At 35.8% G+C, this 15,166-nt stretch overlaps 1 protein-coding gene across 5 annotated transcripts in view; it reads left to right on the top strand.

Annotated features, from left to right (window-relative positions):
• The window catches only part of ASPM (assembly factor for spindle microtubules), a 49,371-nt gene that overhangs the window by 25,970 nt on the left and 8,235 nt on the right, over nt 1-15,166 (top strand). For 4 of the 5 annotated variants that reach the window (XM_049634293.1, XM_049634292.1, XM_049634291.1 and 1 more), the window contains 7 exons: nt 1,825-6,579; nt 9,317-9,483; nt 10,761-10,854; nt 11,989-12,198; nt 13,203-13,352; nt 14,212-14,403; nt 14,870-15,062. In XM_049634293.1, coding sequence (XP_049490250.1) covers nt 1,825-6,579; nt 9,317-9,483; nt 10,761-10,854; nt 11,989-12,198; nt 13,203-13,352; nt 14,212-14,403; nt 14,870-15,062 — 5,761 coding nt within the window. The remainder of the gene's footprint in view (nt 1-1,824; nt 6,580-9,316; nt 9,484-10,760; nt 10,855-11,988; nt 12,199-13,202; nt 13,353-14,211; nt 14,404-14,869; nt 15,063-15,166) is intronic. The other variant, XM_049634295.1, reaches the window with a different exon arrangement.

Raw genomic sequence — 15,166 nt, 5'->3', positions numbered from 1 at the left:
TGTACCATTTTACTTTGTATGTCCACAAACTCTACCATGCTCTTTTTTTAATCTTTACTATGAGTCCTGGAAACTTCTTTTGGGATAAATGTGTGCGTTTTCCTCTGTAGCCCACTTAGTTGGTATATAATGAAATATTACTTATAATCTATATATAGAATGCCTATGTTAGTTTCCTGCTTAGAAAAAATTTTTAACATATCTACTTTGCATAATAGACATATTCCATTCCCCATAACTTCGTGTGAGGTTTTGATATTAGATTCTATTTTGATAACATTGGAGAGGTGTACTATTTAAATTTGCCCTATGTAAATGTCATTGAAGCTTCACCCCATAATTTTATATTTTATAAATTCGGAAATTTTTGTGTCTGGCTACTACTGTTGATAAGTGAAGGATTCTGATTTAACAAATTATCTTTTTTGAACCATTTTTAAATGTGAAATATTACCCATAGAAAATTGCACAAAACACAAATGTAGAGCCTGATAGTTTTTCACAAAGTGAATACCCATGTAACCACCACCTAGGTCAAGAAATAGAATATTGTCAGCTTCTCAGAAGCCATTTCTCAGTCCATTAGCTTCCTCACCCCAGCCCAAAGTAACCATTATTCTAATATATGCTAATCATGCCTTTTTTCTACACATCTTCTTTAAACACTATCATTTTGTCTTGCCTGTTTTTTTTTTTTTTTTAATTTTATCTAGATGGGTCCAAACAATGTAAATTCTTTTATTCTACATTATTAAATTTGTGATATTCATTAGTGTTGAGTTTAACTGTGGTTTAACTTTCAGTCTCTAATATTCTGTAATTTACTTATAATATTTTAATTATTTATGCATCTCTTTATAGTAAGAGAAATAATGTGCTGTACACATTATTTCTCATCAGACTGAAGAGTAGAAACAGAACCACAATTGACACATAGTAAAGGAATAAGGCAGTATCTGTTGAAAAATCTTAGAGGGTCCCTAACTCTCCTCACCCATGGGTGGGTGTGCTTGGACCAAGCACAGGTGCATAACAATGGGCAGTGCTAATGGAGACAGAGGTACCTCGCCCCTAAAATGTTTTCCTTATGTGTAAGGAAAATTCATCTGCAGTAGGGAATTCTTCCCCAACCCTCACCCTGACGAAGGAATTAGGGACCGTGGGTAGTATGAGAAGGAAGCAACCTTGGCTATTCAAGAAATAAACAGTTTGTCATTTCTCAGATCTTTTCAGAATACTACTTTTTGACCATGAGTCTATAATTCCAAAATTTGGGAAGAAGTAATTTTATTTTTAATGAGAAAAATGAGAGTGATCTGGCTCACTTGTTTCTCAAATTCCTGTGTTTAAACTATTAGACCTGAACAGGGTCCATCACGTAAACAGTTTCCAATCATTACCAGATAGCTTAGCAGTCTTGATATTAAGGAGAAAATACAAAATCTAAAGGTATATTTATAGGAAATTACTTAGAATCAATAGATAGCAGAATGTCACTATAATTTTATTTTGACTGTTTCTTATATGTTATTCTAATAGAACATAAACTTGCTTATATTTCTTATGTTTCTGAAACACAGATGCAATATAAATACCATTAAGATTGAGATCATGATTTCTGAATTGGCTACAGCTGTGTCAATATAGAAACTACATAACTACAAACATAAACAAAAACAAAAGAGACAAGTAATTTCCAAAAATATATTGTTTTTTTAATTTAACTTGTTTATTTTTAAGCAAAATATTAGGAAAAATACTTGCAGAGGTGTTAAGTATAGAAAGTTATGTCTGTTTTACTTTGTGTCCTTTCTTACATTTCAGAGGTATTGGAGAAGATATTCCACTAGAAAACAGTTTCTTAAATTGAAGTATTATTCAGTCATCCTGCAATCTAGGATAAGAATGATAATAGCAGTTACTTCTTACAAACGATATCGTTGGGCTACAGTTACAATTCAGAGACATTGGCTTGCTTATTTAAGAAGGAAACATGATCAACAGAGATATGAGATGCTAAAATCATCATCTCTTATAATCCAGTCTGTGTTCAGAAGATGGAAGCAACATAAAATGCAATTACAAATAAAAGCTGCAATAATATTGCAAAGAGCTTTTAGAGAATGGCATGTCAGGAAACGAGCTAAAGAAGAAAAATCTGCTGTTGTCATACAGTCATGGTATAGAATGCACAAAGAACTACAGAAATATATTCACCTTAGATCTTGTGTTGTTATCATTCAGACAAGGTTTCGGTGCCTTCAAGCCCAAAAGTCATACAAAAGAAGAAAAGAGGCTATACTGACTATCCAAAAGTTCTACAGAGCACATCTGAAAGGAAAGACTGAGCGCGCCAACTATTTGCAGAAACGGGCTGCAGCCATTCAACTACAGGCTGCTTTCAGAGGGATGAAAGCTCGTAATTTACGCAGACAGATTAGGGCTGCTTGTGTTTTTCAGTCATACTGGAGAATGAGACGAGACAGATTTCGATTTCTAAACCTTAAGAAAATTACTATCAAATTGCAGGCACAAGTAAGAATGCATCAGCAATTACAGAAATATAAGAAGATAAAGAAAGCTGCCCTTAGAATTCAGATTCATCTTCGAGCTTCTATTTTAGCCAAGAGGGCTCTAGCATCTTACCAGAAAACCCGTTCTGCTGTCATTGTTCTACAGTCTGCATATAGAGGGATGCAAGCCAGGAGAAAGTTTATTCACATCCTCACATCCATTATAAAAATTCAATCATATTATAGAGCTTATATTTCCAGAAAAAAATTTCTGAGACTGAAACATGCTACAGTAAAGTTACAGTCAATTGTCAAGATGAAACAGACTCGTAAACAGTATTTACATCTGAGAGCAGCCACACTATTTATCCAGCAATGGTACCGGTCCATAAAAGTGGCTGCACTAAAGAGAGAAGAATATGTCCAGATGCGGGAATCTTGTGTCAAACTGCAAGCTTTTGTTAGAGGTCACCTCGTTCGAAAGCAGATGAGGTCACAGAGAAAAGCTGCCGTTTCACTACAATCTTATTTCAGAATGAGAAAGATGCGGCAGCACTACCTGGAAATGTATAAAGCAGCTGTTGTCATTCAGAATTACTATCGCGCTTACAAAGCACAGGTCAGTCAGAGGAAGAACTTCCTGCAAGTTAAAAGAGCAGTTACTTGTGTGCAGGCAGCTTACAGAGGTTATAAAGTACGCCAGCTAATCAAACAGCAATCTATAGCTGCTCTTAAAATTCAAACTGCTTTTAGAGGCTATAGTAAAAGGAAGAAATATCAGTATGTGCTTCAGTCTACTATCAAGATTCAGAGATGGTACAGGACATACAGGACTGTTCGTGATGTAAGAATGCAATTTTTAGAGACAAAGGCAGCTGTGATTTCTCTCCAATCTGCTTATCGTGGCTGGAAAGTTCGAACGCAGATCAGAAGGGAACTTAAAGCTGCAGTGAGGATTCAGTCTGCTTTTAGAATGGCCCAAACCCAGAAACGGTTCAGATTGTTCAAAACAGCAGCATTAGTCATCCAGCAACATCTGAGAGCATGGAGCGCGGGAAAGAAGCAACGTATGGAATACACTGAACTCCGTAATGCAGCACTGATGCTTCAGTCTACGTGGAAGGGAAAAATAGTGAGAAGGCAGATTCGAAAGCAGCACAAATGTGCTGTCATCATACAGTCATACTACAGAATGCATGTGCAGCAAAAGAAGTGGGACATCATGAAAAAAGCTGCTCGTCTGATTCAAATGTATTATAGGGCGTACAGGATTGGAAGGAGACAGCGTCAGTTGTATCTGAAAACCAAAGCGGCCATAGTCATCATACAGTCTGCTTACCGAAGTATGAGAGTAAGAAAAAAAATAAAGGAGTACAACAAAGCGGCAGTCGCTATACAGTCTACATATAGAGCTTACAAAGCCAAAAAAAACTATGCAACCTACAGAGCTTCTGCTGTTCTAATTCAGAGATGGTATCGAAATATCAAAATTGCAAACCGTCAACGTAAGGAATATCTTAATTTAAAGAAGACAGCAGTTAAAATTCAAGCTGTTTTTAGAGGTATTAGAGTGAGAAGACGTATTCAACACATGCACACAGCAGCCACTTTCATTAAAGCCATGTTTAAAATGCATCAAGCAAAAGTAAGATACCACAAAATGAGAACAGCAGCTGTCCTCATTCAGGTAAGATACAGAGCATATTGTCAAGGTAAAATTCAGCGTGCAAAGTACCTGACAATTTTGAAAGCTGTTACTGTTCTTCAGGCAAGTTTTAGAGGAGTAAGAGTTAGACAGACTCTCAGGAAGATGCAGAATGCAGCAATACGCATTCAGTCCTGTTACAGAAGATACAGACAGCAAACGTATTTTAGTAAGTTAAAGAAGGTAACACAAACAGTACAGCAGAGGTACCGGGCAGTGAAGGAGAGAAACGTACAATTTCAAAGGTATAACAAATTAAGGCATTCTGCCATATGCATTCAGGCTGGTTTTAGGGGGATGAAAGCTAGAAGACACTTAAGAATGATGCATTTAGCTGCAACTCTGATTCAGAGGAGATTTAGAACTCTGAAGATGAGAAGAAGATTTCTGTCTCTCAGGAAAACTGCTCTTTGGGTTCAGAGAAAATACCGTGCAACTGTTTGTGCAAAGCATCACTTACAACAATTCCTGCAGTCACAAAAGGCGGTCATTACACTCCAGTCATCATACAGAGGATGGGTGGTAAGGAAAAAGATGCAAGAGATGCACAGGGCTGCCACTGTCATCCAGGCAGCTTTCAGAATGCACAGAGCACACGTGAGGTACCAGGCCATGAGACAAGCCTCCGTTGTAATCCAGCAGCGACACCAAGCGAACAGGGCTGCCAAACTGCAGAGACAACGTTATCTCCGACAAAGACATTCTGCCCTGATCCTTCAGGCTGCATTTAGGGGTATGAAAGCGAGAAGGCATTTGAAAATGATGCATTCCTCTGCCGTGCTTATTCAGAGCAGGTTTAGGGGTTTAGTGGTAAGGAAAAGATTTGTTTCCCTCAAAAAAGCTGCTGTTTTTGTGCAGAGGAGATATCGGGCCACCACGTGTGCCAGGCATCACTTGCATCAATTCTTGAAAGTACAAAAGGCGGTCATTACAATCCAGTCATCTTACCGAAGACTGATGGCAAAGAAGAAGGTTCAGGCGATGCACAGGGCTGCAGCTCTCATCCAGGCCACTTACAGAATGCACAGGACGTATGTTACCTTTCAGGCTTGGAAACATGCCTCAATTCTAATTCAGCAACATTACCGAATATACAGAGCTGCAAAACTGCAAAGAGAAAATTATGTCCGACAAAGACATTCTGCTTTGGTCATTCAGGCTGCATATAAGGAAATGAAAGCAAGACAGCTGTTAAGAGAAAAACACAGAGCTGCTATCATAATACAAAGCACATATCGAATGTATAGACAGTATCTTTTTTACCGAAAGATTCAGTGGGCCACAAAAGTAATCCAAAAAATATATAGAGCAAAGAAGAGGAAAGCACTTCAACACGATGCACTTAGGAAAGTAGCGGCCTGTGTTCAGGCAGATTTCCAGGACATGATCATAAGGAAACAGATTCAGGAGCAGCATCAGGCCGCCACTGTTCTTCAGAAGCATCTTAAGGCCTCCAAAGTAAGGAAGCATTATCTGCACTTCAGAGCAAAAGTAGTCTTTGTTCAGAGGAGATACAGAGCACTAACTGCAGTGCGTACCCAAGCGGTCATTTGTATACAGTCTTCCTACAGAGGCTTTAAGGTCCGAAAGGATATCCAGCGTATGCACCTGGCTGCCACCCTAATTCAGTCACTCTACCGAATGCATAGGGCCAAACTTGATTATCAGGCAAAGAAAACTGCCGTTGTTCTTATACAGTATTATTATAGGTCATATGTCAGGGTAAAAACGGAAAGAAACAATTTCTTAGCACTCCAGAAATCTGTACGAATTATTCAGGCTGCTTTTAGAGGCATGAAAGTTAGACAGAAATTGAAAAACCTATCTGAGGCAAAGATGGCAGCCATTGAGAAGCGATCTGCATTCTGCCGCCACGGAACTGAAACTCTGTATGAAGCTGTGCAAAGCTCAGCACTTAGGATTCAGAAGTGGCATAGAGCTTCTCTAGTTGCTTGTTCACAGGAGGCAGAGTGTCATTCCCAGGGCAGGGCTGCAGTAACGATTCAAAAAGCTTTTTGTAAAACGGCCACAGAAATATTGGAAACACAGAAGCATGCTGCCCTACGAATTCAGTCCTTCCTTCAGATGGCTGTGTATCGGAGAAGATTTGTCCAGCAGAAAAGAGCTGCTGTAACCCTACAGCAGTATTTCAGGACATGGCAAGCAAGAAAGCAGTTTTTATTGTATAGGAAAGCAGCATCGGTTTTACAAAATCACCACAGAGGCTTTTTGTCTGCAGAACCTCAAAGAGAAGCATATTTACACGTTAGGAGCAGTGTTATCATTATTCAAGCTAGAACAAGAGGATTTATACAGAAACGAAAGTTTCAGAAAATTAAGGATAGCACCATAAAAATCCAGGTACTTGTACATTTAAATGTAACGCTTGCATTCTTTCCTTAACCAATATTTGTTAGATTTATAAAATGAGTTTAAGCAGATCATAAAACATAATACTTAGTTTACATGACCATTTCACTTTTCTTCCAAAATGGAACGTTTTTGAGAGTGGGAAAAGGGAACTAATAATTCAGCTAAGACAGTGCAGAACTAGAATTCCTCTGGACATGATCGCTCTACGCTTGTTGCATTTCAGTGGGTGTTAATTTTGAGAATATAGTTTGATTATAGTTTTACTCTTTTGAGTAAAATTATTTTTTAAGTGAGAAATTTAAGCTAAGGTAAAGTGATATTTGGCCAAGTTTAGGCCAAATGGTATAATTTTATCCCTCTACCAATCTGCTAATAAGACCTACTTAAGCTAGATAGGCCGGTGTAGTTTATTCAGAGCATTTAGCACTTCTGGTTTCCAAAGCAATTTTATATTATTTTTTTCATTCTATTATTATTATTATTATTACATATAACATATATATACACATTATATTAATATGTATGTATAATATTTATATATTACATATACATTATATTAACATGCATATGTATAATATATTAAATTATACATATATTAAGTTGAGATGTTATGCTCAAGAATGAATTGGAAAGAGCCCACTAAAATATATCCAAGGAACATTCTAGTTGTAGGAGATAACAGGGAGTTCAAAAACTAGAGCAAGAGTGTGTGTAGTACTGTGAAAAGAGTGATTGGAGACCAGGATGGCAATAGAGGGAGTGAGATTGTGGATAGCTTTGTAAGACATAGAAGGGTAGTCTTTTTCCATCGGATTAAAAGAAGTTCTAGAAGAGTTTAAAAAGAAGACCAGAATCATATTTTTATTTTGAAAATAATTGCTCTGACAATAATGTGGAAGAGGGACTGGAAGGGGAGCAAGACTAGAAGCAGAGAGACCAGCCAGGAGGCTGTTGGCAGTAGGTCAGGTGAAAGATAGTTTAGTGGTGGCAATGGGATTGCAAGGATTCTTTTGAGTGGAGGGCGTAGTACTTGCATCACATAGAGCCTAAACGAGCTTTCAAGCCACGTGCGCAACTTAAGTAACAGCAGATGCTACCATTTGCTGACAGAGGCAGCAGAGAGGAGCAGACTGGAAGATTGATGAGGTGTGCAGTTTGAGGTACATGATGAAGTTGAAGTGTCTAGCAAGGCAGCTGGCTGTGTTTGGAGAGTAGTACAGATTTCGGAATTTGACTTCTACATTATTGGCATACATAGCATCATTGAAGTCATGGAGTGACGGGATCACGTAGAAGTAATGTGGAAAATGGGTAAAAGGAGAGAGCCTGCTGGGGACTCCAACACTGAAGAACGTCAGCATGTGAGAACATTGAGAGGAGAAGCCAACACATAGTAGTAAGAGAGAACAAGAAAACTGAAAGATTTATAGTATCAAGAAACCAAGGATTGAGGGAAGAAGAAACGAATGCTCAAATTCCAAATGCTGCCAAGAAGTTAAGGGTTGAAATGTGTTAACTAGATGTGTTAGGGTTATATTCAGTTGAAATGACAGAAAAGCCACAGTAACAATCTTAGGAAATTTTGACTATTTTTTTCATACATGATTACATTTAAAAATTATACTTTACACGTCTGGTTTTTAACATATCCTTCATGGTCTCAAACTTTAGTGCACATTGAAATCACTTAGAATTTTTAGAAATACTGATGCCTGGCTCCTACTGTGAATACCAATATGTTGGTGTTCAGGTTTGTTTACATAAAAGCCATATATAATGTGCTCTGAGTAAGTTAAGGACATCACAAGAGTAATTCTTGCTTGTCAGCTGAATTTGGAGCTTGATCCCCATGTAGATTGTGGCTGCAGTATTTGTTTGGAGTCAAGACTTGGGTTCAGATCTTGACTCTGTCGCTTACTGGCCTTGTGGTGTAACAAGTCTCTTCTTCGTCAATGTTGATTTCTGTTTTGTCAAATAGAGATCTTAATAATCATCTCACAAGATATTTGTAAAGAATAAAGGTACTTCTTCCACTTACTACCTGCACATCAACAAGTTACTCAATTTCTTTGGGCCTTGTTTACTCGTCTCTAGATTAAATATTATCTACCTATGTTATTATAAGGTTTTAATAGTGCTTAGTGCGAAGGGCTTAATAGGTTATAGCTGTCACTTACACGTGTAGTCAGCTGCAAGGTTGCAGAAATTGGAAAAACTGATAGTGCTCAGACAGATAGTTGCTCTCAGGATTTTGCTGCAGCCTGGACACAAAACCCGGGATACATGTGAGGGAAGTGGGTGGGAGGTACGAGAGATTCCTATTCCTTCCCAATAAGTAGTCAGTGTGTTCCTTTGCTTTCTGTTCTTCCAAACGGATTGAGATAGTAAGGACAATGCACGCATCTGGCTTTTCAGACATTATACATATATTAAAATTTAGGAATATTTGTTAAGGTTATATTAGGCTTAGCTGTCAGCCAGCCAGGGTACGTGTGATAAAGCATATAATAGGTGTTCACTGTGGTAAGCCGCACTGTTTCAGGGGGCTCATCTATGTCAGGAATGAATGCGCCTAATAGAAGAGTCATCATATGACTATATTTCTGCAATTGATTTTTGTCTACTTAGCATTACATTAGCTATCTTTAATACTGATTTTTTTTCAATTAACAACAATAAAAAAATACATATCCTTGCATATTTTTTATATTTATGTATTTAATAGGCTGCGTGGAGGAGCTATAAAGCCAGGAAGTATTTATGTAAAGTGAAAGCTGCTTGCAAGATTCAAGCCTGGTATAGGTCTTGGAAAGCACGTAAAGAATATCTAGCTATATTAAAAGCTGTTAAAGTCATTCAAGGTTGTTTCTATACCAAACTGGAGAGAACACGGTAATGTATCATAGCTGTGTTAGGGGAGTATGAGGGTCTGTGTGTGTGGTAGCTAAGTCTTTATATAAAATAATACTGCTTATTTCTTTGTCTTTTAAATATTTGCTACGCCTAGCTTGTATGGTTTCTTTTGTTAGTGTTATCTCCACTGATGAAACAAAATAAGACTCTTATTTTTTGAGATAGAGCCTTGATACAATCATTTTTCTTTTTTCTTTTTCTTTTTCTCTTTTTACTTTATATTAGCCCCCTATTTTACTTTAATGAAGACCTAATTACCAACTTATTTTTGTTCATTGTATTTTCCTGTTCCTAGTTCATTTCTTTGAAACACATTTTCTGAAGCTCTTATCAGATTATCTATATTATTTTTTTATTTCACAGTGTAAGAATTTTCCCCCAGTTACCAGAATTGATGAATTATTATATCAGTGATGGTTTTAAAGATTGTTTTAGGAGAGACTCTAATGTTAGAAGAGTTTCTTGATAAATTCCACAGGTGGAAGCTCAGTGCTTACCATATAAAGATATAGTTGCTGCTATCAGCTGTTAAGGACCAGTAGTACCTAAGTTTCCTGTACCAAAATCTTGAATTTTTCTCATTGGTGCTCAGCTTTATTTTCTAAGAAATATGGCAACATGATGTAAGTTAAATCCATTCTCAATTTTTATGTGTTACTGCTATGTTGGCCCCTAACGTTTAATCTCTGGCCCTTAGTTTTTAAGTTTTTCTCTAGTTCTCCTTACAGAACATTTCTTTTCAGATATTTGTACGATACCTGGCTTCCCTTTCAAACAAATTTCCATTTCTCATTTGCCTGATGCTGTTCTAATCTCCCAAGTTCTTTTTGTGACCCGCTCCTATCTGCTCAAAGACTCACTTGCAATATGGACCCAGATTTTAGACTCTGCCGTTACTTCTGTCAGCATCCCCTTTATCTAGGCTTTGTGTAGGTCCGGATAATTGTACTTTCTTTTCATCCTGGTTGGAGTTCTTTCTCATTCTAGAAATTCATATTTCTTGCTACGAACATTGCCAATTGCAAAACTTCTTTTTCATTGTGTCATTTCGTGTGTGTGTGTGTGTGTGTGTGTGTGTGTGTAGAATTCTGATTGCTAGAATTAAAGTATAAATTGTTCTTTTCCACTTTCTTTTTTTCTTTCATTGCCTTTCTTATTTTTTCTTTCTCTAGTATTAAGTAGTGGGGGGGGGGCAATAGATACTTACTGAGTAAATTAAAGAAATTTGTAATTGCTTTCCAATGCCTACTTTTTAGGTTTTTGAATATGAGAGCATCAACAATTATCATTCAGAGAAAATGGAGAGCTATGCTTTCTGGAAGAATAGCTCATGAGCACTTAATGATAAAAGTAGGTAAAGAAAGGGGAAAAAAAGCTCATTTGCAAAGAGCCATTTTAGGAAAGAAAACAAAAGGAATTGGTTTTTTTTTGTTAGCTATACATTTATTTTAAACACGTCATTGCAGTCAACTAAAAATTATATTCACCCTTAAAAATACATTTTATGAATATATTAATTTGTATATTTATATTTAAAAACTATTCTGAAACCGAAGTTTGAAGTAAATTTTAGAGTAAATAATTTATTTGGAGAGAGTCATAATAGATGTAGCATATTTTGTCTACTATAAGTCAAACAATAAAAATTTTTTAAACTACAATTGGTGGCCTATTCAAAATATTTAACATCAGAGTTTTAGAATAGCTGCAGTACCTATAGTCTTTTATTAAAGAAAGCAAAATTAAAATTTTATTTGTAAATTTCAATGTAATATTCACTATTATTATATAGCTATTATTATTATGCCTACTAGTGTATATTTACTAATTTGATCCTCATAAAAACCCTCTGGTGTAGTGATTATTAATTGAAGTAGTTAGTATTCTTATTTTACAAATGAGGAAACTGAGGTCTAGAGAGGTAAAGTGACTTGCCCAACGTCATCCGGCTAGTTGGTGGGGAATCTATGTTGTAAAACAGAACGAGTGCCCATTTTAATTTATATACTTCTTTAGGTTTCTTAGAATTGGTTGTCAAGATGTTATATAATCGAGGAGTCTAAGATGTGCTGGTTCTGAGATGTAGTCTTTGGTTCTTAAAGCAACAGACAGCTTCCCTGGTAGTTGTTTATAATGCCCATTCTGTTCTCTATATTGCTAGCACTTTTATTAAATGTATTTGTTCTTTGGTAATATTAGTCCTTTTCTCCCTCACAATGAGAAGTATCAGGAAGATGAGAGGGAAAGAACACCAGATATCTATTGACCTTGGCTTGCACCTTCATAAAAACCTAATTTTTAGCTGTAGAAATTACATACAGTCACCTTATATATGAAATATGACATTCTTAAGCTAAAAATGTAAAAAAAAAAAAAACAATCGTAATTACACCATCTCATTTTTCATTGAGAAATTCAAAAGCCTCCAGTGGGTTGAAATTATTATTCCTTTCTGTTAAGTCACTCACAAATTTTTCCTTGTAGAGACATCAAGCTGCTTGTTTGATTCAAGCGAATTTGAGAAGATACAAAGGAAGGCAGGTCTTTCTTCGGCAGAAGTCTGCCGCTTTGACCATACAGAGATATATACGAGCCAGGAAGGCCGGGAAGTGTGAAAGGATAAAATATGTTGAATTAAAAAAATCTACAGTTGTTCTACAAGCACTAGTGCGCGGTTGGTTAGTAAGGAAAAGAGTAAGTATTTTTAAGTAGAATACCTCAGTCTTAAGAAATGAAGGTATGTGGTGTTAAATTGTGTTAAGAAATTTTAGATTTTGGAGAATAATTTCAGAACTAATAATATAACCAGTATAACCTCTCAGCTTCTGCAGAGGCCTATAACAAGATCACTGGTTGCTATAGATTTTTGTTTTATGAGCCTGTTTCTCATAGATGCTCACCAAAAATGCAAACTAATTTTTTTCTTGTAATGAATCTTAACAAAGAAACTGAAAGAAGGATGAGGGAGGAGCTCCAAATGTGAAGGAGGTTGTCATTCAAGTAGCCTTTTGCTACCACCCAGCAACTCTGAGGTGTTGTTAGCTACTGTTCCTGTGATAACTTCCACATCTTCAGCAAGAAAGAATCCCTCCCGGGGAGGTCACAACGTTTTTGGCATCAATGTGCAAAGCGCTGTCAAAGACAAAATACTTAAATTTGAAATTAAAAAGGAGAAATCTCTTCTACTGTGTTCATTAAATACAAATTAGAGGTCTAAAGGCCACTATAGAGAGGTTTCGCTGCAAAGAGTCTTGTGCTAGATTTGTGCTAGACTGTCTAATAACCGGAGAAATCCACTCAGATAATTTTGTCTGACTTACTATCACCGTCTCCCAACAGTTCTCCCAACATTTTTGTGAGTATTGTATTCATAGACTTCTCATATTATAGTTAGTACATCGAAAGCTTTATTTACTGTTATTGTGTAGTCCAGTTAAATTAAATGCTGTTCTTTAGTAAAGTGCCCAAAATATAATTTTGCTTTCTTATACTCTGAGTTAGGGGGTACACATTTGGAAATATTGTATAGTAAAAGATTATAATCACCTTGAGTTCCATCAATGTAAATAATTTCAGTAATTAAAAGTTAATTTATTATTGCTAATTTATATAATTCAGTATGGAGGATATACAAAAATAAACACTGATCGATTGTCTTAAGAGTCAAATGTGCGGTTAATTTTTTATTTCTCTTTTAGATTTCAGAACAGAGAACCAAAATTAGGCTTCTTCACTTCACAGCAGCTGCATATTGTCACCTGTCTGCTCTTAGAATTCAAAGAGCATATAAACTTCACATGGTTATGAAGAATGCTAAGAAGCAGGTTAATTCAGTCATCTGTGTTCAGGTTGGCTTTTCCTTTGCAGTAAAACTATGTGGTAGAATTTTTGTTATGAATTTTTTATTTTAATAAATAATTTCAAAATACCTTATGCTAAGATCATATAATATTTAGCCTTTTGCTTTAGGATGACATATTTAGGATGGCTTGATGGGCTAGAAATAGGTTGATGTTTTATGATACAGGAATAAAGCTATGAATTATTTTCTGAAATAATTGTACTCATTTATACTTGTAGCAAAGTCTGAGAGTACCTGTTTTTCTACATTCTTGCCAACACACAGCATTAAAAGACTCTGGGTTTTGCTGTTTTGATGAATGGCAAATTGTATCTCATTTTTGCTTTGGATTTCCTTTGATTGCAAGCAGTTCTAAAAAATCTTTCGTGTGTTGACTATTCAAATTATTATCTGTGTATTGTGTGCTTTTTCTTAATGTATGTATATATGGGTTGTTTTTTCCATATACTTTGCCCATTTCTCTTTTGCATCTTCTTTTTTCTTATGATTTATAGGTTTTTATGTATTCTGGGTAAGAACTCTGTATACATTAACATATACTTACATATAAAAAACTGAGTTAGAAAACAAATTGCAGAAGAACACATACAGCTTGATAGAATTTATATAAATTATGAAATGAAGGCCATGTTGTACAGGGTTAAATTCACACCCTCCCCCTGCTCAGTGAGTGCTACAGGATTTGTACCAGATGGAGTGGAGAAGTAATGCCACTGGGGAGGATTGAAAGATATCAATCTAATGTTCTATTTATTTCATTTATGTATGCATGTGTATGTATCTATTTATTTATTTTAAAAACCTGAAGTTAAAAAAAAAAACAAAGCCTCTAATGTTTTAAACAGAGATGGTTTCGAACAAGATTACAGCAAAAGAGGTTTGCTCAGAAATGTCACAGTGTCATAAAAAGTCAGCGTGAACTTCAAGAACATATGAGCCAGCAAAATAGAGCTGCATCAGTAATACAGAAAGCAGTACGCCGTTTTCTCCTCCATAAAAAAAAAGAAAAAATTAATAATGGAATCACTAAAATTCAGGTAACTGAAAACATTACGATGTTAGTTCCAGACTCTGGTTTATAATTCACCTACGTGAGACATCTAACGTGTTAAAAACACAGCCACATATATTTTAAAAAGCTGAGGTTCACCAATAAAATAACTCATAAATGCTATGTCATTGCTAAGCCCTTTATTTTCAGATTTCCCTAGAGACATTTATGATGAAGACATGAAAAAATACCTTAGGATTTAAAATAGACTTAGATATCTTTGGTCAGTGAATGATGCTTCGGGTTACATACAGGAATATGATATACATTTTTCTTTCCGGAAAAATTGATTTTGCTATTTATTAGAACCTGACTTGAGATTTTATTCGCAAAGTGTCTGATTACATCATATGAATTTACGGAAAATACTTGTTTCGTAGAAATAGTTATAAATGTAAATTCAAAACATCATGGATTGTAATCTTACAATCACTGTGTTTTGTCTCTTTAAGGCATTATGGAGAGGATACTCTTGGAGGAAGAAAAATGATGGTACAAAAATTAAAGCTATACGACTAAGTCTTCAACTTGTTAATAGGGAGATTCGAGAAGAAAACAAACTCTACAAAAGAACTGCTCTTGCACTTCATTATCTTTTGACATATAAGCACCTTTCTGCTATTCTTGAGGCTCTAAAGCACCTAGGTTAGTTTGTTTTAACAATAGCTTGTATGAGGGTAGAAATGCATTTTTACCGTTGAGTGTGCAAAGAGTGTTATAATACAATATTAGCTAAAACTTCATTTTGT

The sequence above is a fragment of the Panthera uncia genome, chromosome F1, assembly GCF_023721935.1.
Source record: "Panthera uncia isolate 11264 chromosome F1, Puncia_PCG_1.0, whole genome shotgun sequence".
In the NCBI taxonomy this organism is placed as follows: domain Eukaryota; kingdom Metazoa; phylum Chordata; class Mammalia; order Carnivora; family Felidae; genus Panthera; species Panthera uncia.
This window is presented reverse-complemented; position numbering and strand designations above follow the sequence as displayed.